The sequence below is a fragment of the Cherax quadricarinatus genome, chromosome 32 (assembly GCF_038502225.1).
Source record: "Cherax quadricarinatus isolate ZL_2023a chromosome 32, ASM3850222v1, whole genome shotgun sequence".
In the NCBI taxonomy this organism is placed as follows: Eukaryota; Metazoa; Arthropoda; class Malacostraca; order Decapoda; family Parastacidae; genus Cherax; species Cherax quadricarinatus.
In genome coordinates, this window is record NC_091323.1 from 32,225,398 (window position 1) to 32,252,062 (window position 26,665).

General features: G+C 46.6%; 1 protein-coding gene across 1 annotated transcript in view; it reads right to left on the reverse strand.

The window, feature by feature from the left end:
- Window positions 1-4,010: 4,010 nt before the first annotated feature.
- LOC128690197 (zwei Ig domain protein zig-8-like) overlaps window positions 4,011-26,665 on the reverse strand; it is a 176,796-nt gene continuing 154,141 nt past the window's right edge. Inside the window, exon 6 of the mRNA XM_070090731.1 lies at window positions 4,011-4,224. Within this exon, the coding sequence (XP_069946832.1) occupies window positions 4,011-4,224 (214 nt within the window). The remainder of the gene's footprint in view (window positions 4,225-26,665) is intronic.

Sequence of the window (26,665 nt, forward strand, 5' to 3'; positions counted from 1 at the left end):
AAAAGCCTTTTGTAACTTTGAAAAATTTTCTGATTTATCCTCTGATGAAATTAATATTAGTAAAGGAATGGTATACAGCTCTATGTTAAAACCAAACATTCCCAATTGCCCTCAAAGATTCTTTAAGTCTTATGATACACTTAATAACAATAAAAATTTGCGCCTTACTAAAGCAGACAAAATAAATGCAATAGTAATTATGAAAGAAAATGATTACCAAGAAAAAATGAATAATCTCTTAGATGATACTGAAACCTATTCTAAACTTAGGAAAAATCCCCTAGAAACCGTTAACAGCAATTTCAATAAAACAATAAAACTTCTACTGAAAGGCAAAGATGAATTAGTCAAACAATTTACTTCCACTAATCCATCTTTACCTTACATGTATGGACTAATAAAAACACACAAACCAGGGAATCCAGTCAGACCAATTATTAGCTCCATAGGGTCAGTTTCATATAAATTATCCAAATGGCTTGTCGATATTTTGAGCCCTATTGTTGGCAAAATTTCTAACTTTAATGTTAAAAACAACATAGACTTGGTTGATAAATTAAACTCCTTGACTGACTTAAATGATTTTAACATGGTTAGTTTTGATGTTACTTCCTTGTTTACGAAAGTTCCTGTTGATGATTTATTAAGTTTCTTATCTGAAGAACTCGTTAACTATGATTTACCATTGCCAGTTCCTACTATCATTAAACTTATTAAACTTTGCATTGTTGATGCAAAATTTGTATTTAATGATAAGTTTTACACTCAGAAGTTTGGTATGGCAATGGGAAATCCTCTTTCACCTGTTCTTAGTAACCTATACATGGAATTTTTTGAAACAAGGTTGCTTAACACAATCCTCCCTAATAGAGCTAAATGGTTCAGATATGTTGATGATATTTTGTGTCTTATGCCCAAAAATGTAGATATACACCATTTTCTTGGAAAATTAAATAGCTTAGCCCATTCTATAAACTTTACTGTTGAGTTTGAAGAAAATAACTCATTGCCTTTTCTAGATGTTTTAATTATTAAGGGTAATAATGAATTCAAATTTAAAATTTACAGAAAACCTACAAATAACTGTTCCTATGTCCACTATTATTCCTCGCATCAAGATAGAGTCAAACTGTCTGTTTTCTCATCAATGTTTTTGAGAGCTTTACGAATTTGTAGTCCTGAGTTCATAGATGAGGAAATATCCAAAATTTATGAAATAGGTAATGATTTAAAATACCCAAGAAATGTAATTGATAAATCTTTTAAAGTTGCTAGGAACACTTTTTATAATCCAAAAAAGGGCAACCAGCCTTATTCAACTAAAAATATGTTGGTTCTCCCTTACCATGAAAACTTGGTTGATATGCCTTCTCTTCTTAAGACTTTTAATATTAAAGTTGTATTCAAAAATCTTGATACAGTAAAAAAACTTTTGATTAAGAATTCCCCTCAAAATGCTGATGGATGTGTCTATAAGATTCCTTGTAAAATTTGCGATAAAGTTTATTACGGTCAAACTGGTAAAAATCTCGAACTAAGATTAAAACAACATAAATATAGCATTAGAACTGGACAAGATTCCAATGCTCTATTTATTCATGTAAGAGATTTTAACCATCCAATTGATTTTCAAAAAGTTGAGAAAGTAGTATCAAGCAAGTCCATGGTCGACAGGAATATAATTGAATCTTGTTTCATAAAAAGCAGTTTTGACAATAATATGAATATTTCCTTTGGTTTATATAAATTAGATCCATTTATAATTAATAGAATTTGGGTAGAATTTAATAATACACTGGACAAATAAATAGCTTGGGGGTGAGTTTTGCAAAGGACCTGTCCAAGTTGGCTCGCCGCGCGTCACGTGTTTAACCGTTGTGGGATCTGATAGTGAGGTGCTGGCCGACCCCTTATATAGCTTCCTTGGATGCTTCACTTTCATAGTTCCTTGATAATGTGAGTAGTCACGAAAGCGCTTGGAATTTCTCTATTCTTTCAGAGTGGTTGTTTTGCATATTTTGAAATCACCTGTTTACTGTGATCTTATTGCATTCTAAACGGCAGTGATTGATGAGGTAATTAGTACACAAGAGATGAGGCGGAGGTGGTGGGGGAGAGACCGAGGAGGAGGAGGAGGAGGACGACGAGGAGGAGAAGCAGGAAGACGAGAAGGAGGAGAAGCAGGAGGACGAGGAGGCAGTGAATAACTTGAGGGGAAAACTGGCTGAACAAGGGGAGGGGAAGACCTAGGAATTAGCGTTACTCTAGTACATGAAGGAGACAGATATAACAGTATAGGTTCTGTACACTTCCTAAACAGCTCTTACAGGGGTACTGTACATGACCTGTACAGGTAACACACAGGTACTAGATGGATGAAAGAACACAAGTGCATGCCCTCAGGATCTTGGTCCTGAGACCCTGGTCACTGTAAATGTTACCTGCTCTCCTCACTGTAAACATAGAGTGAAAAGAGCAAGTCACTGGTGAAGATCAGGTGAAGGTGTCAGGTCACCTGATTACCATGTCAGGTAGCAGTAAGGAACCAGCGTGGCACAGAATCATGGCTCTGTGACTGATCTTGTATACAGTAGAGAGGGAAGTGTAAGATGTGAAGGCACTTTTTCCCGGTGCGAGTGCCTTAGAGTGCAGACTATGAAAGACAGGGTGTTGGGTGACCTGCATGGAACGCCGCCAGGCAATGTAAATCTGTCTTCGTTTTCTAGTTGAAGAGTGATTTTGAGAGTTGTTGACATTGAGTCTTTTGGGATATGTAACCATGTGACTGTATTAGGAATGATGCTGTGAAAACCTTCAGATTCAATGTTCTAGAAAAATGTTTGCCAAGGCAGCACTTAGAGGATTTCTTAGAGAGAGAGGCCAGAACACTTCCTCAAAAAACTGGGTTCCATATATAAGTAAGTTGAGATTAATGCCCAGCTGGATTAGTGTTATGAAGTCATGGTTATGTAGAAGCAAGTTGATGTCATCAGTATGCCTACGATTGAGTACATCATTGACGGCATCAGTAGGAACATCAACGCAGAGTGAAGTGACATTAAATGATGTTGTATGCTTATTCTCACCGTTGATGTTTGTGATGCTTGTTGGAAGGAGGTCCCAGGAGCGTTTGAGATAAGCAGAATTTATGTTACCTACCATTTTAGGCAGATTTTTGATTAGGTGTCCTAAGAATATACTCAACTCTACCAACGACGTCACCACTGAGGAACCTAGGTTCCTAACTTCACCTGGAGGAGAACTGGTCACCAATCTCAGACAGACCCCTCTCAGGAAGCAACTCTCTTGTCTACCATGACCACTCCTTCCGTCAGAGACTTGGTAAATTAGACACATGTGCAACTCTTGGGTATCTTTATTGAGGAAACGTATCGCCACACAGTGGCTTCATTAGTCCTATACAAAGAAGAACTGCGAAGATCAGAAGGAGTTTGAGGTAATGAGTCCCTCAGCGTGGAGTTGATGTAATCAGTACATCAGTCTTGGTGTACTGATGTAGGCAGCTGGGTGTTAGTCGACTGTTGTGGGTGGCATCCTGGGGGACAAGACTGAAAGACCACTGTGGAAATAAGACAGACAGTCCTCGATAACTCACTGACTTTCTTGGGTTATCCTGGTTGGATAACCCTCCCTCCCTACCCCGGGTTATCCAGGGAGGATAACCCTCCCTTCCTACCCCGGGTTATCCAGGGTGGATAACCCTGCTGGGTTAAAAATCCAAAGAAAACTTTACCTTATCTAAACATTTCAACTATCCTCATACATATGATACTAGTACATACTAGTTCCTTGCTGGCACCTGACACTACACTCAGGTGACTTAACTCCTTCGCCTGATTTTCACCTACTTTCTCCACTATATATACCAAAGTCCCAGGAGCAAAACGTGTTCAGTAAAGATGTCTTGATTGTATATTCTTGTTTCATTTGATCCATCTAGTATTTGTGTACAACCTGTACAGGACGTGTACGGTACCACAGTAAGGTGTTTACAAGAGCTGTTGAGGAACTGTATACAGCCTGTATAAGACGTGTTTAAGACGCGTGTAGGAGGTGCAGGACTCACCGTCAAGGACCTGGATACGGACGGTGGCAGTGTGTGCATCCTGGGCACTACAGCTGTAGTTTCCCGAGTCGCTGGTGGCAGCTGCCTTGATATGTAGCCACGATACTGGTCCTGATGCTCCAGATGACGTCTCCACGCTGCAGGGTGAGAGGCCAACACGGTGAGTAAGAGTGCCACTGAATGAAGGGTGAGTGAGGGTGCCACTGAATGAAGGGTGAGTGAGGGTGCCACTGAATGAAGGGTGAGTGAGGGTGCCACTGAATGAAGGGTGAGTGAGGGTGCCACTGAATGAAGGGTGAGTGAGGGTGCCACTGAATGAAAGGTGAGTGAGGGTGCCACTGAATGAAGGGTGAGTGAGGGTGCCACTGAATGAAGGGTGAGTGAGGGTGCCACTGAATGAAGGGTGAGTGAGGGTGCCACTGAGTAAGAAGTGAGAATGCCACTGAGTAAGAAGTGAGGAGTGCCACTGAGTAAGAAGTGAGACTGCAACTGATTAAGAAGATAGAGTGCCACTGAGTAATAAGTAATAGTGCCACTGAGTAAGAAGTGAGAGTGCCACTGAGTAAGAGGTGAGAGTGCCACTAAGTAAAAAGTGAGAGTGCCACTGAGTAAGAAGTAAATGAGGAGTGCCACTCTGTAAGGGGTGCCAACTTTTCTCACTTAAGTCAAGATATTTCTGATTAAAAACATTAGCTACGGGAACAAGTGTCCAGTTACAGAGGTTTTAATAAAGTTTTTAATCCGATTTGAAAAAACTGGCTGAATATAATCAGAGGGGAAAGTGGCACTGAACGAACAAGGGGAAAGTGGCACTGAATGAACAAGGGGAAGTGGCACTTAATGAACAAGGGGAAGTGGCACTTAATGAACAAGGGGAAGTGGCACTTAATGAACAAGGGGAAGTGGCACTGAATGAACAAGGGGAAGTGGCACTTAATGAACAAGGGGAAATGTCACTGAATGAATAAGGGGAAAGTGGCACTGAATGAACAAGGGGAAAGTGGCACTGAATGAACAAGGGGAAGTGGCACTGAATGACCAAGGGGAAAGTGGGACTGAATGAGCAAAGGGAAGTGGCACTGAATGAACAAGGGGAAGTGGCACTGAATGAACAAGGGGAAGTGGCACTGAATGAATAAGGGGAAGTGGCACTGAATGAACAAGGGAAAAGTGCCACTGAATGAACAAGGGGAAGTGGCACTGAATGAACAAGGGAAGTGGCACTGAATGAACAAGGTGAAGTGGCACTGAATGAACAAGGGGAAGTGACACTGAGTGAGCAAGGGAATGTGGCACTGAATGAGCAAAGCGAAGTGGCACTGAATGAACAAGGGGAAGTGACACTGAATCAACAAGGGGAAGAGGCACTGAATCAACAAGGGGAAGAGGCACTGAATGAACAAGGGGAAAGTGGTACTGAATGAACAAGGGGAAAGTGGCACTGAATGAACAAGGGGAAGTGGCACTGAATGACCAAGGGGAAGTGGCACTGAATGACCAAGGGGAAAGTGGTACTGAATGAACAAGGGGAAATGGCACTGAATGAATAAGGGGAAAGTGGCACTGAATGAACAAGGGCAAAGTGGCACTGAATGAACAAGAGGAAAGTGGCACTGAATGAACAAGGGGAAGTGGCACTGAATGACCAAGGGGAAAGTGGCAGTGAATGAACAAGGGGAAATGGCACTGAATGAATAAGGGGAAAGTGGCACTGAATGAACAAGGGGAAAGTGAGACTGAATGAGCAAGGGGAAAGTGGGACTGAATGAGCAAGGGGAAGTGGCACTGAATGAACAAGGGGAAGTGGCACTGAATGAACAAGGGGAAGTGGCACTGAATGAACAAGGGGAAGTGGCACTGAATGAATAAGGGGAAGTGGCACTGAATGAACAAGGGAAAAGTGGCACTGAATGAACAAGGAGAAGTGGCACTGAATGAACAAGGGAAGTGGCACTGAATGAACAAGGGGAAGTGACACTGAGTGAGCAAGGGAATGTCTCACTGAATGAGCAAAGCGAAGTGGCACTGAATGAACAAGGCGAAGAGGCATTGAATGAACAAGGGGAAGTGCCACTGAATGAACAAGGGGAAGTGCCATTTAATGAACAAGGGGAAGTGGCACTGAATGAAAAAAGGGAAGTGGCACTGAATGAACAAGGGGAAGTGGCACTTAATTGAAAAAAAAGAAGTGACACTGAGTAAACAAGGGAATGTGGCACTGAATGAGCAAAGAGAAGTGGCACTGAATGAACAAGGGGAAAGTGGCACTGAATGAACAAGGGGAAGTGGCACTGAATGAACAAGGGGAAGTGGCACTGAATGAACAAGGGGAAGTGGCACTGAATGAACAAGGGGAAGTGGCACTGAATGAAAAAAAGGGTAAGAGGCACTGAATGAACAAGAGGAAGTGGCACTGAATGAACAAGGGGAAGTGTCACTGAATGAACAAAGGGAAGTGGCACTGAATGAACAAGGGGAAGTGGCACTGAATGAACAAGGGGAAGTGGCATTGAATGAACAAGGGAAAAGTTGCACTGAATGAACAAGGGGAAGTGGCACTGAATGAACAAGGGGAAGTGGCACTGAATGAACAAGGGGAAGTGGCACTGAATGAACAAGGGGAAATGGCACTGAACGAACAAGGGGAAGTGGCACTGAATGTACAAGGGGATGATGCACTGAATGAACAAGGGGAAGTGGCACTGAATGAACAAGGAAAAGTGGCACTGAATGAACAAGGGAAATGGCACTGAATGAACAAGGGGAAGTGGCACTGAATGAACAAGGGGATGTGGCACTGAATGAACAATGGGAAGTGGCACTGAATGAGCAAGCGGAAGTGGCACTGAATGAACAAGGGAAAGTAGCACTGAATGAACAAGGGGAAGTGGCACTGAATGAACAAGGGGAAGTCGCACTGAATGAACATGGAGAAGTGGCACTGAATGAGCAAGGGGAAGTGAGACTGAATGAACAAGGGGAAGTGGCACTGAATGAGCAAAGGGAAGTGGCACTGAATGAACAAGGGGAAGCGGCACTGAATGAACAAGGGGAAGTGGCACTGAATGAACAAGGGAAGTGGCACTGAATGAGCAAGCGGAAGTGGCACTGAATGAACAAGGGGAAGTGGCACTGAATGAACAAGGGGAAGTGGCACTGAATGAGCAATGGGAAGTGACACTGAATGAACAAGGGGAAGTGGCACTGAATGAACAAGGGGAAGTGGCACTGAATGAACAAGGGGAAGTGGCACTGAATGAACAAAGAGAAGTGGCACTGAATGAACAAGGGAAAGTGGCACTGAATGAACAAGGGGAAGTGGCACTGAATGAACAAGGGAAGTGGCACTGAATGAACAAGGGAAGTGGCACTGAATGAACAAGGGGAAGTGGCACTGAATGAACAAGGGGAAGTGGCACTGAATGAACAAGGGAAGTGGCACTGAATGAACAAGGGAAGTGGCACTGAATGAACAAGGGAAGTGGCACTGAATGAACAAGGGAAGTGGCACTGAATGAGCAAGCGGAAGTGGCACTGAATGAACAAGGGGAAGTGGCACTGAATGAACAAGGGGAAGTGGCACTGAATGAGCAATGGGAAGTGACACTGAATGAACAAGGGGAAGTGGCACTGAATGAACAAGGGGAAGTGGCACTGAATGAACAAGGGGAAGTGGCACTGAATGAACAAAGAGAAGTGGCACTGAATGAACAAGGGAAAGTGGCACTGAATGAACAAGGGGAAGTGGCACTGAATGAACAAGGGAAGTGGCACTGAATGAACAAGGGAAGTGGCACTGAATGAACAAGGGGAAGTGGCACTGAATGAACAAGGGGAAGTGGCACTGAATGAACAAGGGAAGTGGCACTGAATGAACAAGGGAAGTGGCACTGAATGAACAAGGGAAGTGGCACTGAATGAACAAGGGAAGTGGCACTGAATGAACAAGGGGAAGTGGCACTGAATGAACAAGGGGAAGTGGCACTGAATGAACAAGGGGAAGTGGCACTGAAAGAACAAGGGGAAGTGGCACTGAATGAACAAGGGGAAGTGGCACTGAATGAACAAGGGGAAGTAGCACTGAATGAACAAGGGGAAGTGGCACTGAATGAACAAGGGGAAGTGGCACTGAATGAACAAGGGAAGTGGCACTGAATGAACAAGGGAAGTGGCACTGAATGAACAAGGGAAGTGGCACTGAATGAACAAGTGGAAGTGGCACTGAATGGAAAAAAAGAAGTGACACTGAGTAAACAAGGGAATGTGGCACTGAATGAGCAAAGAGAAGTGGCACTGAATGAACAAGGGGAAAGTGGCACTGAATGAACAAGGGGAAGTGGCACTGAATGAACAAGGGGAAGTGGCACTGAATGAACAAGGGGAAGTGGCACTGAATGAACAAGGGGAAGTGGCACTGAATGAAAAAAGGGTAGTTGGCACTGAATGAACAAGGGGAAGTGTCACTGAATGAACAAGGGGAAGTGTCACTGAATGAACAAAGGGAAGTGGCACTGAATGAACAAGGGGAAGTGGCACTGAATGAACAAGGGGAAGTGGCACTGAATGAACAAGGGGAAGTGGCACTGAATGAACAAGGGGAAGTGGCACTGAATGAAAAAAGGGTAAGTGGCACTGAATGAACAAGGGGAAGTGGCACTGAATGAACAAGGGGAAGTGTCACTGAATGAACAAAGGGAAGTGGCACTGAATGAACAAGGGGAAGTGGCACTGAATGAACAAGGGGAAGTGGCATTGAATGAACAAGGGGAAAGTTGCACTGAATGAACAAGGGGAAGTGGCACTGAATGAACAAGGGGAAATGGCAATGAATGAACAAGGGGAAGTGGCACTGAATGAACAAGGGAAAGTGGCACTGAATGAACAAGGGGAAGTGGCACTGAGTGAACAAGGGGAAGTGGCACTGAATGAACAAGGGGAAGTGGCACTGAATGAACAAGGGGAAAGTGGCACTGAATGAACAAGGGGAAGTGGCACTGAATGAACAAGGGGAAATGGCACTGAATGAACAAGGGGAAGTGGCACTGAATGTACAAGGGGAAGTGGCACTGAATGAACAAGGGGAAGTGGCACTGAATGAACAAGGAAAAGTGGCACTGAATGAACAAGGGAAATGGCACTGAATGAACAAGGGGAAGTGGCACTGAATGAACAAGGGGATGTAGCACTGAATGAACAATGGGAAGTGGCACTGAATGAGCAAGCGGAAGTGGCACTGAATGAACAAGGGAAAGTAGCACTGAATGAACAAGGGGAAGTGGCACTGAATGAACAAGGGGAAGTGGCACTGAATGAACATGGAGAAGTGGCACTGAATGAGCAAGGGGAAGTGAGACTGAATGAACAAGGGGAAGTGGCACTGAATGAACAAGGGGAAGTGGCACTGAATGAACAACGGGAAGCGGCACTGAATGAACAAGGGGAAGTGGCACTGAATGAACAAGGGAAGTGGCACTGAATGAGCAAGCGGAAGTGGCACTGAATGAACAAGGGAAAGTGGCACTGAATGAACAAGGGGAAGTGGCACTGAATGAACAAGGGGAAGTGGCACTGAATGAACAAGGGGAAGTGGCACTGAATGAGCAATGGGAAGTGACACTGAATGAACAAGGGGAAGTGGCACTGAATGAACAAGGGGAAGTGGCACTGAATGAACAAGGGGAAGTGGCACTGAATGAACAAGGGAAAGTGGCACTAAATGAACAAAGGGAAGTGGCACTGAATGAACAAGGGAAAGTGGCACTGAATGAACAAGGGGAAGTGGCACTGAATGAACAAGGGAAGTAGCACTGAATGAACAAGGGGAAGTGGCACTGAATGAACAAGGGGAAGTGGCACTGAATGAACAAGGGAAGTGGCACTGAATGAACAAGATAAGTGGCACTGAATGAACAAGGGAAGTGGCACTGAATGAACAAGGGAAGTGGCACTGAATGAACAAGGGGAAGTGGCACTGAATGAACAAGGGGAAGTGGCACTGAATGAACAAGGGGAAGTGGCACTGAAAGAACAAGGGGAAGTGGCACTGAATGAACAAGGGGAAGTGGCACTGAATGAACAAGGGGAAGTGGCACTGAATGAACAAGGGGAAGTGGCACTGAATGAACAAGGGGAAGTGGCACTGAATGAACAAGGGGAAGTGGCACTGAATGAACAAGGGGAAGTGGCACTGAATGAACAAAGGGAAGTGGCACTGAATGAACAAGGGAAAGTGGCACTGAATGAACAAGGGGAAGTGGCACTGAATGAACAAGGGAAGTAGCACTGAATGAACAAGGGGAAGTGGCACTGAATGAACAAGGGTAAGTGGCACTGAATGAACAAGGGAAGTAGCACTGAATGAACAAGGGGAAGTGGCACTGAATGAACAAGGGGAAGTGGCACTGAATGAACAAGGGAAGTGGCACTGAATGAACAAGGGAAGTGGCACTGAATGAACAAGGGAAGTGGCACTGAATGAACAAGGGAAGTGGCACTGAATGAACAAGGGGAAGTGGCACTGAATGAACAAGGGGAAGTGGCACTGAATGAACAAGGGGAAGTGGCACTGAAAGAACAAGGGGAAGTGGCACTGAATGAACAAGGGGAAGTGGCACTGAATGAACAAGGGGAAGTGGCACTGAATGAACAAGGGGAAGTGGCACTGAATGAACAAGGGGAAGTGGCACTGAATGAACAAGGGAAGTGGCACTGAATGAACAAGGGAAGTGGCACTAGAACACAGAAAATAATACATGATGAAAAATAAAATTTATGAACCAAAAAAGAATTTGATGAACAAAAATAAAATTACGTATTAATATTATGTAAATAATTTTACTTTTATTAGTGTTCACTTGAACAAAGTTGAACAACTGTAAGAACTCTCTGGTTCCTGGTGTTCCAGGGAACAAAGTTGAACAACTGTAAGAACTCTCTGGTTCCTGGGTGTTCACTTGAACAAAGTTGAACAACTGTAAGAACTCTCTGGTTCCTGGTGTTCCAGGGAACAAAGTTGTACACGGGTGCAAGATTCTGGAGCTGATGAGGGAAATGTTGGGTGTGGAAGAACAGGGTGTAGAAGAACAGGGTGTGGAAGAACAGGGTGTGGAAGAACAGGGTGTGGAAGAACAGGGTGTGGAAGAACAAGGTGTGGAAGAACAGGGTGTGGAAGAACAAGGTGTGGAAGAACAGGGTGTAGAAGAACAGGGTGTGGAAGAACAGGGTGTAGAAGAACAGGGTGTGGAAGAACAGGGTGTGGAAGAACAGGGTGTGGAAGAACAGGGTGTGGAAGAACAAGGTGTGGAAGAACAGGGTGTGGAAGAACAAGGTGTGGAAGAACAGGGTGTGGAAGAACAAGGTGTGGAAGAACAGGGTGTGGAAGAACAGGGTGTGGAAGAACAGGGTGTGGAAGAACAAGGTGTGGAAGAACAGGGTGTGGAAGAACAAGGTGTGGAAGAACAGGGTGTGGAAGAACAGGGTGTGGAAGAACAGGGTGTGGAAGAACAAGGTGTGGAAGAACAGGGTGTGGAAGAACAGGGTGTGGAAGAACAGGGTGTTGAAGAACAGGGTGTGGAAGAACAGGGTGTGGAAGAACAGGGTGTAGAAGAACAGGGTGTGGAAGAACAGGGTGTGGAAGAACAGGGTGTGGAAGAACAGGGTGTGGAAGAACAGGGTGTGGAAGAACAGGGTGTGGAAGAACAGGGTGTGGAAGAACAGGGTGTGGAAGAACAAGGTGTGGAAGAACAGGGTGTGGAAGAACAGGGTGTGGAAGAACAGGGTGTGGAAGAACAGGGTGTGGAAGAACAGGGTGTGGAAGAACAGGGTGTGGAAGAACAGGGTGTGGAAGAACAGGGTGTGGAAGAACAGGGTGTGGAAGAACAGGGTGTGGAAGAACAGGGTGTGGAAGAACAGGGTGTGGAAGAACAAGGTGTGGAAGAACAGGGTGTGGAAGAACAGGGTGTGGAAGAACAAGGTGTGGAAGAACAGGGTGTGGAAGAACAGGGTGTGGAAGAACAAGGTGTGGAAGAACAGGGTGTGGAAGAACAGGGTGTGGAAGAACAAGGTGTGGAAGAACAGGGTGTGGAAGAACAGGGTGTGGAAGAACAGGGTGTGGAAGAACAAGGTGTGGAAGAACAGGGTGTGGAAGAACAGGGTGTGGAAGAACAAGGTGTGGAAGAACAGGGTGTGGAAGAACAGGGTGTGGAAGAACAGGGTGTGGAAGAACAGGGTGTGGAAGAACAGGGTGTGGAAGAACAGGGTGTGGAAGAACAAGGCGTGGAAGAACAGGGTGTAGAAGAACAAGGTGTGGAAGAACAGGGTGTGGAAGAACAGGGTGTGGAAGAACAGGGTGCGGAAGAACAGGGTGTGGAAGAACAAGGTGTGGAAGAACAGGGTGTGGAAGAACAGGGTGTGGAAGAACAGGGTGTGGAAGAACAGGGTGTGGAAGAACAGGGTGTGGAAGAACAGGGTGTGGAAGAACAGGGTGTGGAAGAACAGGGTGTGGAAGAACAGGGTGTGGAAGAACAAGGCGTGGAAGAACAGGGTGTAGAAGAACAAGGTGTGGAAGAACAGGGTGTGGAAGAACAGGGTGTGGAAGAACAGGGTGTGGAAGAACAGGGTGTGGAAGAACAAGGTGTGGAAGAACAGGGTGTGGAAGAACAGGGTGTGGAAGAACAGGGTGTGGAAGAACAAGGTGTGGAAGAACAGGGTGTGGAAGAACAGGGTGTGGAAGAACAGGGTGTGGAAGAACAAGGTGTGGAAGAACAGGGTGTGGAAGAACAGGGTGTGGAAGAACAAGGTGTGGAAGAACAGGGTGTGGAAGAACAGGGTGTGGAAGAACAAGGTGTGGAAGAACAGGGTGTGGAAGAACAAGGTGTGGAAGAACAAGGTGTGGAAGAACAGGGTGTGGAAGAACAAGGTGTGGAAGAACAAGGTGTGGAAGAACAGGGTGTGGAAGAACAGGGTGTGGAAGAACAGGGTGTGGAAGAACAGGGTGTGGAAGAACAAGGTGTGGAAGAACAGGGTGTGGAAGAACAGGGTGTGGAAGAACAGGGTGTGGAAGAACAGGGCGTGGAAGAACAAGGCGTGGAAGAACAGGGTGTGGAAGAACAGGGTGTGGAAGAACAGGGTGTGGAAGAACAGGGTGTGGAAGAACAAGGTGTGGAAGAACAGGGTGTGGAAGAACAGGGTGTGGAAGAACAGGGTGTGGAAGAACAAGGTGTGGAAGAACAGGGTGTGGAAGAACAGGGTGTGGAAGAACAGGGTGTGGAAGAACAGGGCGTGGAAGAACAGGGTGTGGAAGAACAAGGTGTGGAAGAACAGGGTGTGGAAGAACAGGGTGTGGAAGAACAGGGTGTGGAAGAACAGGGCGTGGAAGAACAGGGTGTGGAAGAACAGGGTGTGGAAGAACAGGGCGTGGAAGAACAAGGCGTGGAAGAACAGGGTGTGGAAGAACAGGGCGTGGAAGAACAAGGCGTGGAAGAACAGGGTGTGGAAGAACAGGGTGTGGAAGAACAAGGCGGGGAAGAACAGGGTGTGGAAGAACAGGGTGTAGAAGAACAGGGTGTGGAAGAACAAGGTGTGGAAGAACAAGGCGGGGAAGAACAGGGTGTGGAAGAACAGGGTGTGGAAGAACAGGGTGTGGAAGAACAGGGTGTGGAAGAACAGGGTGTAGAAGAACAGGGTGTGGAAGAACAGGGTGTGGAAGAACAGGGCGTGGAAGAACAAGGCGTGGAAGAACAGGGTGTGGAAGAACAGGGTGTGGAAGAACAGGGTGTGGAAGAACAGGGTGTAGAAGAACAAGGCGGGGAAGAACAGGGTGTGGAAGAACAGGGTGTGGAAGAACAAGACGGGGAAGAACAGGGTGTGGAAGAACAGGGTGTGGAAGAACAGGGTGTGGAAGAACAGGGCGTGGAAGAACAAGGCGTGGAAGAACAGGGTGTGGAAGAACAGGGTGTGGAAGAACAGGGTGTGGAAGAACAGGGTGTAGAAGAACAAGGCGGGGAAGAACAGGGTGTGGAAGAACAGGGTGTGGAAGAACAAGGCGGGGAAGAACAGGGTGTGGAAGAACAGGGTGTGGAAGAACAGGGTGTGGAAGAACAGGGCGTGGAAGAACAAGGCGTGGAAGAACAGGGTGTGGAAGAACAGGGTGTGGAAGAACAAGGCGGGGAAGAACAGGGTGTGGAAGAACAGGGTGTGGAAGAACAGGGTGTGGAAGAACAGGGCGTGGAAGAACAGGGTGTGGAAGAACAAGGCGTGGAAGAACAAGGCGGGGAAGAACAGGGCGTGGAAGAACAGGGTGTGGAAGAACAGGGCGTGGAAGAACAAGGCGTGGAAGAACAGGGTGTGGAAGAACAGGGTGTGGAAGAACAAGGCGGGGAAGAACAGGGTGTGGAAGAACAGGGTGTGGAAGAACAGGGTGTGGAAGAACAGGGCGTGGAAGAACGGCGTGGAAAAACATGGCGTGGAAAAACAGGGTGTGGAAGAACTGGGTGTGGAAGAACAGGGCGTGGAACAGGTTGTGGAAAAACAGGGCGTGTAAGAACAGGGCGTAGAACAGGGTGTGGAAGAACAGGGTGTGGAAACAGGGCGTGGAAGAACAGGGCGTGGAAGAACAGGGTGTGGAAGAACAGGGCGTGGAAGAACAGGGTGTGGAAGAACAGGGCGTGGAAGAACAGGGCGTGGAAGAACAGGGTGTGGAAGAACATGGCGTGGAAGAACAGGGCGTGGAAGAACAGAGCGTGGAAGAACAGAGCGTGGAATAACAGGACGTGGAAGAACAGGGCATGGAAGAACAGGGCGTGGAAGAACAGGGCATGGAAGAACAGGGTGTGGAAGAACAGGGCGTGGAATAACAGGGCGTGGAAGAACAGGGCGTGGAAGAACAGGGCGTGGAAGAACAGGGCGTGGAAGAACAGGGTGTGGAAGAACAGGGTGTGGAAGAACAGGGCGTGGAAGAACAGGGCGTGGAAGAACAGGGCGTGGAAGAACATTGTGTGGAAGAACAGGGTGTGGAAGAACAGGGTGTAGAAGAACAGGGCGTGGAAGAACAGGGCGTGGAAGAACAGGGCGTCGAAGAACAGGGTGTGGAAGAACAGGGCGTGGAAGAACAGGGCGTGGAAGAACAGGGCGTGGAAGAACAGGGTGTGGAAGAACAGGGCGTGGAAGAACAGGGCGTGAAAGAACAGGGCGTGGAAGAACAGGGCGTGGAAGAACAGGGCGTGGAAGAACAGGGCGTGGAAGAACAGGGCGAGGAAGAACAGGGCGTAAAAGAACAAGGCGTGGAAGAACAGGGTGTGGAAGAACAGGGCGTGGAAGAACAGGAAGTGGAAGAACAGAGTGTGAGAGAACAGGGCGTGGAAGAACAGGGTGTGGAAGAACAGGGTGTGGAAGAACAGGGCGTGGAAGAACAGGGCGTGGAAGAACAGGGTTTGGAAGAACAGGGCGTTGAAGAACAGGGCGTGGAAGAACGGGGCGTGGATAAACAGGGCGTGGAAGAACAGGGTGTGGGAGAACAGGGCGTGGAAGAACAGGGCGTGGAAGAACAGGGTGTGGAAGAACAGGGTGTGGAAGAACAGGGTGTTGAAGAACAGGGCGTGGAAGAACAGGGTGTGGAAGAACAGGGCGTGGAAGAACATTGTGTGGAAGAACAGGGTGTGGAAGAACAGGGTGTAGAAGAACAGGGCATGGAAGAACAGGGCGTGGAACAACAGGGTGTGGAAGAACAGGGCGTGGAAGAACAGAGCGTGGAAGAACAGGGTGTGGAAGAACGGCGTGGAAGAACAAGGTGTGGAAGAACAGGGTGTGGAAGAATAGGATGTGGAAGAACAGGGTGTGGAAGAACAGGGTGTGGAAGAATAGGGTGTGGAAGAACAGGGCGTGGAAGAACAGGGTGTGGAAGAATAGGGTGTGGAAGAACAGGGTGTGGAAGAACAGGGTGTGGAAGAACAGGGTGTGGAAGAACAGGGTGTGGAAGAACAGGGTGTGGAAGAACAGGGTGTGGAAGAATAGGGTGTGGAAGAACAGGGCGTGGAAGAACAGGGTGTGGAAGAACAGGGTTTGGAAGAACAGGGTGTGGAAGAACAGGGTGTGGAAGAACGGCGTGGAAGAACAAGGTGTGGAGGAACAGGGTGTGGAAGAATAGGGTGTGGAAGAACAGGGTGTGGAAGAACAGGGTGTGGAAGAACAGAGTGTGGAAGAACAGGGCGTGGAAGAACAGGGTGTGGAAGAACAGGGCGTGGAAGAACAAGGTGTGGAAGAACAGAGTGTGGAAGAACAGGGCGTGAAAGAACAGGGCATGGAAGAACAGGGCGTGGAAGAACAGGGCGTGGAAGAACAGGGCGTGGAAGAACAGGGCGTGGAAGAACAGGGCGTGGAAGAACAGGGCGTGGAAGAACAGGGCGTGGAAGAACAGGGCGTGGAAGAACAGGGCGTGGAAGAACAGGGCGTGGAAGAACATGGCGTGAAAGAACATGGCGTGGAAGAACAGGGCGTGGAAGAACAGGGCGTCGAAGAACAGGGCGTCGAAGAACAGGGCGTCGAAGAACAGGGCGTCGAAGAACAGGGCGTGGAAGAACAGGGCGTGGAAGAACAGGGCGTGGAAGAACAAGGCGTGGAAGAACAGGGCGTGGAAGAACAGGGCGTGGAAGAACAGAGCGTGGAAGAACAAAGAACAACTGAGGAAGACAAGATTGGTCAATATTTTTTTTAAGACAAAACAAAGTTAGGAAGATAAACATCGCAAACAAATGTGAGGAAAAAAATATAACGTCCTTGTTTGTGGGAAACAATCAGGCTGCAGCGTTAGGATTAAAAACAGCAATTACCGGGATACCTGAGGGATACCTCAGGGATACCTCAGGGATATGTTTAAAAGACAATATTCAAAATAAAGTTGCTAGTAATGGCAAATCAATTGATCAACAAACAAAGAGAGATAGTAGAGGGCAACGAGTGACTAGCTCCCTTAAGGTTTACTATACAAATAGTAGGAGTCTAAGAAATAAGATAAATGAGCTAAAATTACTTGCAAGTCAAGGTAATATAGATATTATTGGTATAACAGAGACCTGGTTCAACCTGAAAGATAGAGAAATGCCTTCTGAATGCAATATGCAGGGTTATAAACTATTCCACACCGATAGGGTCAACAAGAAGGGTGGTGGAGTGGCGAGGTATGTCAGAGAAAATTTAAATTGTAGTCTAAGACATAATATAAGATTAGAAACATCGAACACAAAATCGGTTTGGCTTCAGTTTCCTCGAGGGTCGTGACAAATTAATTTTGGGTGTGATTTATAGGCCCCCAAACCTTGATAGGGAGTGCAGTAAGCTGTAATAGGACGAAATTCATAAGTCATCTAGATATGAAAATGTTGTGATAATGGGAGATTTTAACTTTAGACAAATTGATTGGAACAATATGACAGGAAATCTTGAGTCTAGTGACTTTCTTGATACGGTTCAGGATTGCTTTTTAGAACAGGTTGTGACAGAACCAACTAGAGGAAACAATCTACTTGACTTGGTTCTTGCCAACAAAGATTCACTAATTAATAATCTTGAGGTTAATGATGAGCTTGGGGAAAGTGATCACAAATCACTTAGTTTCAATATATCATGGAATTACCCAGATAACTGCAATCGAATCTCTGTCCCAAATTTTCTCTTGGCCGACTTCATGGGACTGAAAAATTACCTGGGTGGGCTAAATTGGGATGTTCTGACTATGGGTCAGGTAGGTGTTCTTGGTTGCCAATATGACGTTTTTCAGAGCATAGTTCTAGCTGCCCAGACAACTTTTGTTTCGAGTAGGGAAATTAGATCTAACAAAAATGATCCCAAATGGATGAACAATAGATTAAAACATCTCATTGGTCAAAAGAGAGGTATATATAGGCATATCAAAAGAGGGGATGGGCAGTTAAGAAATCAATATATTCAATTAAAGAGAGAAATAAAGAAAGGAATAAGAAAAGCAAAAAGGGATTATGAGGCTAAGGTCGCAAGGGATTCAAAGACTAACCCAAAAGGGTTCTTTCAGGTATACAGAAGTAAGATTAGGGACAAGATTGGCCCACTTAAGAGTAACTCTGGTCAGATCACTGACAGTGATAAGGATATGTGTGAAGTTCTAAATACCTACTTCCTCTCAGTTTTCACCCAGGAAAATACTAGCGATATTTCTGAAATAATAGATTATGTAGAACAGGATGATAATAAACTATGTACGATTGCGGTAACAAGTGACATGGTCCTCAGACAAATAGAGAAACTAAAACCTAACAAATCCCCAGGTCCTGATGAAGTGTTTCCAAGGGTGTTAAAGGAATGTAAAGAGGAACTTAGCATACCTTTGGCTAATCTTTTTAACATATCACTACAAACTGGCATAGTGCCTGATAAGTGGAAAATGGCAAATGTAATACCTATTTACAAGGCAGGTGACAGGTCCTTGGCTTCGAACTATAGACCAATAAGCCTTACCTCCATAGTGGGAAAATTTATGGAATCAATAATTGCGGAGACAATTCGTAGCCATCTTGACAGGCACAGATTGATTAATGATTCTCAACACGGTTTTACAAAGGGGCGTTCCTGTCTTACGAACTTACTAACTTTTTTCACTAAGGTGTTTAAGGAGGTAGATCATGGTAATGAACATGATATTGTGTATATGGACTTCAGTAAGGCTTTCGATAGAGTTCCACACCAGAGGCTATTGAGGAAACTTAGGGCACACGGAATAGGAGGAGAAATTTTTTCCTGGGTAGAGGCATGGCTGACAAATAGATAGCAGAGAGTTTGCATAAATGGGGAGAAATCAGAATGGGAGCACGTCACAAGCGGTGTTCCTCAGGGGTCAGTGTTGGGCCCGTTGTTGTTCACAATTTGCATAAACGACATAGATGAGGGAATAAATAGCGACATAAGCAAATTTGCTGATGACACCAAAATAGGCCGTCCAATTCATTCTAATGAGGACATTAGAGCACTTCAGGATGATTTGAATAGACTGACGCAATGGTCGGAGAAGTGGCAGATTCAGTTTAATATTGACAAATGCAAAGTTCTAAATGTTGGACAGTTAAATAACCATGCCACATATAAACTAAATAATGTAGATCTTAATACTACCGATTGCGAAAAGGATTTACGAGTTCTGGTTAGCAGTAACCTAAACCCAAGACAACAGTGCATTAGTGTTCGCAATATAGCTAACAGAATTCTTGGCTTCATATCTAGAAGTATAAATAATAGAAGTCCTCAGGTTGTTCTTCAACTCTATATATCCTTGGTTAGGCCTCATTTAGACTATGCTGCTCAGTTCTGGTCACCGTATTACAGAATGGATATAAATGCTCTGGAAAACGTACAGAGGAGGATGACAAAGTTGATCCCATGTATCAGAAATCTTCCATATGAGGATAGACTGAGGCTCTGAATCTGCACTCTCTCGAAAGGCGTAGAATTAGGGGGGATATGATTGAGGTGTATAAATGGAAAACAGGAATAAATAAAGGGGATGTAAATAGTGTGCTGAAAATTTCCAGCCAAGACAGGACTCGCAGCAATGATTTCAAGTTGGAAAAAATCAGATTCAGGAAGGATATAGGAAAGTACTGGTTTGGTAATAGAGTTGTGGATGAGTGGAACAAACTCCCGAGTACAGTTATTGAGGCTAAAACATTGTGTAGTTTTAAAAATAGGTTAGATAAATACATGAGTGGGTGTGGGTGGGTGTGAGTTGGACATGACTAGCTTGTGCTGCTGGGTCTGGTACAGTGCTCCATCCTTGAGTGGGGATGACCAGACTGGGTGGTTCATTGGGATAATCCGGGGGGTGGGTCATTGGTCTAATCCGAGGGGGTACATGGACCTGCTCCGCATGGGTCAGTAGGCCTGTTGCAGTGTTCCTTCTTTCTTATATTCTTATGTTCTTATTGAAGGTTGTTTGTAAATGTTGAAGTTAATGTTGCAGGAATGTTAATGTTGCAGGAATATTGAGGTTGCAGGAATGTTAATGTTGCAGGAATGTTAATGTTGCAGGAATGTTAATGTTGCAGGAATGTTGATGTTGCAGGAATGTTAATGTTGCAGGAATGTTAATGTTGCAGGAATGTTAATGTTGCAGGAATGTTAATGTTGCAGGAATGTTAATGTTGCAGGAATATTGAGGTTGCAGGAATGTTAATGTTGCAGGAATGTTAATGTTGCAGGAATGTTGATGTTGCAGGAATGCAGAGGTTGCAGGAATGTTAATGTTGCAGGAATGTTAATGTTGCAGGAATGTTAATGTTGCAGGAATGTTAATGTTGCAGGAATGTTAATGTTGCAGGAATGTTAATGTTGCAGGAATATTGATGTTGCAGGAATGTTAATGTTGCAGGAATGTTAATGTTGCAGGAATATTGAGGTTGCAGGAATGTTAATGTTGCAGGAATGTTAATGTTGCAGGAATGTTAATGTTGCAAGAATATTGATGTTGCAGGAATGTTAATGTTGCAGGAATGTTAATGTTGCAGGAATGTTGATGTTGCAGGAATGCTGAGGTTGCAGGAATGTTAATGTTGCAGGAATGTTAATGTTGCAGGAATGTTAATGTTGCAGGAATGTTAATGTTGCAGGAATGTTATTGTTGCAGGAATGTTAATGTTGCAGGAATGTTAATGTTGCAGGAATGTTAATGTTGCAGGAATGTTAATGTTGCAGGAATGTTAATGTTGCAGGGATGTTAATGTTGCAGGAATGTTAATGTTGCAGGAATATTGAGGTTGCAGGAATGTTAATGTTGCAGGAATGTTAATGTTGCAGAAATGTTAATGTTGCAGGAATGTTAATGTTGCAGGAATATTGAGGTTGCAGGAATGTTAATGTTGCAGAAATGTCAATGTTGCATAAATGTTAATGTTGCATAAATGTTAATGTTGCAGGAATGTTGATGTTGCAGGAATGTTAATGTTGCAGAAATGTTAATGTTGCAGGAATGTTAATGTTGCAGGAATGTTGATGTTGCAGGAATGTTAATGTTGCTGCAGTGTCAACACTAAACACACACACACACACACACACACACACAGCTCAAAGCATCTTATAAAAACACAGTCAGGTGTGTATACACAAGCGTAACGTGCAAATCAACACGGTGTTTTTCTGTTAATTCAACACACACACGCTCAGAGTCTCTCACTGTGTTAGTTAGTTACCATTTTGTCCTAGGCACATGTCGATTAGACACTAGGCCTGTTGTGTGTGTGTGTGTGTATGTGTGTGTATGTGTGTGTGTATGCGTGTGTGTGTGTGTGTGTGTGTGTGTGTGTGTGTGTGTGTGTGTGTGTGTGTGTGTACTCACCTAGTTGTACTCACCTAGTTGAGGTTGCAGGGGCCGAGTCCGAGCTCCTGGCCCCGCCTCTTCACTGATCGCTACTAGGTCACTCTCCCTGAGCCGTGAGCTTTATCATACCTCTGCTTAAAGCTATGTATGGATCCTGCCTCCACTACATCGCTTCCCAAACTATTCCACTTACTGACTACTCTGTGGCTGAAGAAATACTTCCTAACATCCCTGTGATTCATCTGTGTCTTCAACTTCCAACTGTGTCCCCTTGTTGCTGTGTCCAATCTCTGGAACATCCTGTCTTTGTCCACCTTGTCAATTCCTCTCAGTATTTTGTATGTCGTTATCATGTCCCCCCTATCTCTCCTGTCCTCCAGTGTCGTCAGGTTGATTTCCCTTAACCTCTCCTCGTAGGACATACCTCTTAGCTCTGGGACTAGTCTTGTTGCAAACCTTTGCACTTTCTCTAGTTTCTTTACATGCTTGGCTAGGTGTGGGTTCCAAACTGGTGCCGCATACTCCAATATGGGCCTAACGTACACGGTGTACAGGGTCCTGAACGATTCCTTATTAAGATGTCGGAATGCTGTTCTGAGGTTTGCTAGGCGCCCATATGCTGCAGCAGTTATTTGGTTGATGTGCGCTTCAGGAGATGTGCCTGGTGTTATACTCACCCCAAGATCTTTTTCCTTGAGTGAGGTTTGTAGTCTCTGGCCCCCTAGACTGTACTCCGTCTGTGGTCTTCTTTGCCCTTCCCCAATCTTCAAGACTTTGCACTTGGTGGGATTGAACTCCAGGAGCCAATTGCTGGACCAGGTCTGCAGCCTGTCCAGATCCCTTTGTAGCTCTGCCTGGTCTTCGATCGAGTGAATTCTTCTCATCAACTTCACGTCATCTGCAAACAGGGACACCTCAGAGTCTATTCCTTCCGTCACGTCGTTCACAAATACCAGAAACAGCACTGGTCCTAGGACTGACCCCTGTGGGACCCCGCTGGTCACAGGTGCCCACGTACCATGACTCGCTGCTGTCTTCCTGACAAGTATTCCCTGATCCATTGTAGTGCCTTCCCTGTTATCCCTGCTTGGTCCTCCAGTTTTTGCACCAATCTCTTGTGTGGAACTGTGTCAAACGCCTTCTTGCAGTCCAAGAAAATGCAATCCACCCACCCCTCTCTCTCTTGTCTTACTGCTGTCACCATGTCATAGAACTCCAGTAGGTTTGTGACACAGGATTTCCCGTCCCTGAAACCATGCTGGCTGCTGTTGATGAGATCATTCCTTTCTAGGTGTTCCACCACTCTTCTCCTGATAATCTTCTCCATGATTTTGCATACTATACATGTCAGTGACACTGGTCTGTAGTTTAATGCTTCATGTCTGTCTCCTTTTTTAAAGATTGGGACTACATTTGCTGTCTTCCAAGCCTCAGGCAATCTCCCTGTTTCGATAGATGTATTGAATATTGTTGTTAGGGGTACACATAGCGCCTCTGCTCCCTCTCTCAATACCCATAGGGAGATGTTATCTGGCCCCATTGCCTTTGAGGTATCTAGCTCACTCAGAAGCCTCTTCACTTCTTCCTCGGTTGTGTGCATTGTGTCCAGCACTTGGTGGTGTGCCCCACCTCTCCGTCTTTCTGGAGTCCCTTCTGTCTCCTCTGTGAACACTTCTTTGAATCTCTTGTTGAGTTCTTCACATACTTCACGGTCATTTCCTGTTGTCTCTCCTCCTTCCTTCCTTAGCCTGATTACCTGGTCCTTGACTGTTGTTTTCCTCCTGATGTGGCTGTACAACAGTTTCGGGTCAGATTTGGCTTTCGCTGCTATGTCATTTTCATATTGTCTTTGGGCCTCCCTTCTTATCTGTGCATATTCGTTTCTGGCTCTACGACTGTTCTCCTTATTCTCCTGGGTCCTTTGCCTTCTATATTTCTTCCATTCCCTAGCACACTTGGTTTTTGCCTCCCTGCACCTTTGGGTAAACCATGGGCTCATCCTGGCTTTTTCATTACTCCTGTTACCCTTGGGTACAAACCTCTCCTCAGCCTCCTTGCATTTTGTTGCTACATATTCCATCATCTCATTAACTGGCTTCCCTGCCAGTTCTCTGTCCCACTGAACCCCGTTCAGGTAGTTCCTCATTCCTGTGTAGTCCCCTTTCTTGTAGTTTGGCTTCATTCGTCCTGGCCTTCCTGCTTCTCCCTCCACTTGTAGCTCTACTGTGTATTCGAAGCTTAAAACCACATGGTCACTGGCCCCAAGGGGTCTTTCATATGTGATGTCCTCGATATCTGCACTACTGAAGGTGAATACTAAGTCCAGCCTTGCTGGTTCATCCTCTCCTCTCTCTCTTGTAGTGTCCCTTACGTGTTGGTACATGAAGTTCTCCAGTACCACCTCCATCATCTTAGCCCTCCATGTATCTTGGCCCCCATGTGGGTCCAAGTTCTCCCAATCGATCTCCTTGTGGTTAAAGTCACCCATGATCAGGAGCTTTGCCCTGCATGCATGAGCTCTTCTGGCCACTCTAGCCAGTGTGTCAACCATCGCTCTATTGCTCTCGTCGTACTCTTGCCTTGGCCTCCTGCTGTTCTGTGGTGTGTGTGTGTGTGTGTGTGTGTGTGTGTGTGTGTGTGTGTGTGTGTGTGTGTGTGTGTGTGTGTGTGTGTGTGTGTGTGTGTGTGTGTGTGTGGGAGTTTAATCCAACTTTCCTGACGTGTAGACTAATTATGCTCTATGTTGGACTGCTGATTGACAATCCTATATGTCAGACGCTTTCCAGTATATATATATATATATATATATATATATATATATATATATATATATATATATATATATATATATATATATATATATATATATATATATATATATATATAGAGAGAGAGAGAGAGAGAGAGAGAGAGAGAGTCAGTTGATCAAATGAAAATGCTGGCCCACAGATGGCTCCAACTTCATCCTGTCCCGTACTTGTATGTCTCATAACAATAAAAATGCTTTCAAATGAGCTGATGTAGGTAACAGCTCTTAGCTTGCCAATAAAGTTAGGAATCCTTAACCTGTAATATAGCTGTCAATAAAGCTAGGGATCCTTAACCTGTAAATAGCTTGTCAATAAAGCTAGGGATCCTTAACCTGTAAATAGCTTGTCAATAAAGCTAGGGATCCTTAACCTTGTTAAACCCTGTGTAAAAAAAAAGAGAGAGAGACAGAGAGAGAGAAAAAGAGAGAGAGAGAGAGAGAGAGAGAGAGAGAGAGAGAGAGAGAGAGAGAGAGAGAGAGAGAGAGAGAGAGAGAGAGAGAGAGAGATGAGTAGCTGTGACAGGTGGTGCGCGGGTGACGTGCAGACTGAATGACCATCGTGTAGTAGATAGGCTTGTAATCTATCAAACCAACCAACCAATCGTTGGTAAGGAGAGTTGGATTTGAGAAGGACCTGCCAAGTATGGGCCAGCAGACCTGGTGCCAGCAGACCTGGTGCCAGCAGACCTGGTGCCAGTAGACCTGGTGCCAGTAGACCTGGTGCCAGCAAACCTGTTTCCAGTAGACCTGGTGCCAGCAGACCTGGTGCCAGTAGACCTGGTGCCAGCAGACCTGGTGCCAGTAGACCTGGTGCCAGCAGACCTTGTGCCAGTAGACCTGGTGCCAGCAGACCTGGTGCCAGCAGACCTGGTGCCAGCAGACCTGGTGCCAGTAGACCTGGTGCCAGCAGACCTGGTGCCAGCAGACCTGGTGCCAGCAGACCTGGTGCCAGTAGACCTGGTGCCAGCAGACCTGGTGCCAGCAGACCTGGTGCCAGCAGACCTGGTGCCAGTAGACCTGGTGCCAGCAGACCTGGTGCCAGTAGACCTGGTGCCAGTAGACCTGGTGCCAGCAGACCTGGTGCCAGCAGACCTGGTGCCAGCAGACCTGGTGCCAGCAGACCTGGTGCCAGCAGACCTGGTGCCAGCAGACCTGGTGCCAGCAGACCTGGTGCCAGCAGACCTGGTGCCAGCAGACCTGGTGCCAGCAGACCTGGTGCCAGCAGACCTGGTGCCAGCAGACCTGGTGCCAGCAGACCTGGTGCCAGCAGACCTGGTGCCAGTAGACCTGGTGCCAGAAGACCTGGTGCCAGCAGACCTGGTGCCAGCAGACCTGATGCAAGCAGACCTGGTGCCAGTAGACCTGGTGCCAGTAGACCTGGTGCCAGCAGACCTGGTGCCAGCAGACCTGGTGCCAGCAGACCTGGTGCCAGCAGACCTGGTGCCAGCAGACCTGGTGCCAGTAGACCTGGTGCCAGTAGACCTGGTGCCAGTAGACCTGGTGCCAGCAGACCTGGTGCCAGCAGACCTGGTGCCAGCAGACCTGGTGCCAGCAGACCTGGTGCCAGCAGACCTGGTGCCAGCAGACCTGGTGCCAGCAGACCTGGTGCCAGCAGACCTGGTGCCAGTAGACCTGGTGCCAGTAGACCTGGTGCCAGTAGACCTGGTGCCAGTAGACCTGGTGCCAGTAGACCTGGTGCCAGCAGACCTGGTGCCAGCAGACCTGGTGCCAGCAGACCTGGTGCCAGCAGACCTGGTGCCAGTAGACCTGGTGCCAGCAGACCTGGTGCCAGTAGACCTGGTGCCAGTAGACCTGGTGCCAGCAGACCTGGTGCCAGCAGACCTGGTGCCAGCAGACCTGGTGCCAGTAGACCTGGTGCCAGTAGACCTGGTGCCAGCAGACCTGGTGCCAGTAGACCTGGTGCCAGCAGACCTGGTGCCAGCAGACCTGGTGCCAGCAGACCTGGTGCCAGCAGACCTGGTGCCAGTAGACCTGGTGCCAGCAGACCTGGTGCCAGCAGACCTGGTGCCAGCAGACCTGGTGCCAGCAGACCTGGTGCCAGTAGACCTGGTGCCAGCAGACCTGGTGCCAGCAGACCTGGTGCCAGTAGACCTGGTGCCAGCAGACCTGGTGCCAGCAGACCTGGTGCCAGTAGACCTGGTGCCAGCAGACCTGGTGCCAGCAGACCTGGTGCCAGCAGACCTGGTGCCAGCAGACCTGGTGCCAGCAGACCTGGTGCTTACATAATATACTATTTATTCTTCCTCATTCAATGGAGCTTTAGTTGAAAAGTGTAGCATATATTGCAACCCCCATAACCTGCCATGGAATCCCCCATAACCTGCCATGGAATCCCCCATAACCTGCCATGGAATCCCTCATAACCTGCCATGGAATCCCTCATAACCTGCCATGGAACCCCCATAACCTGCCATGG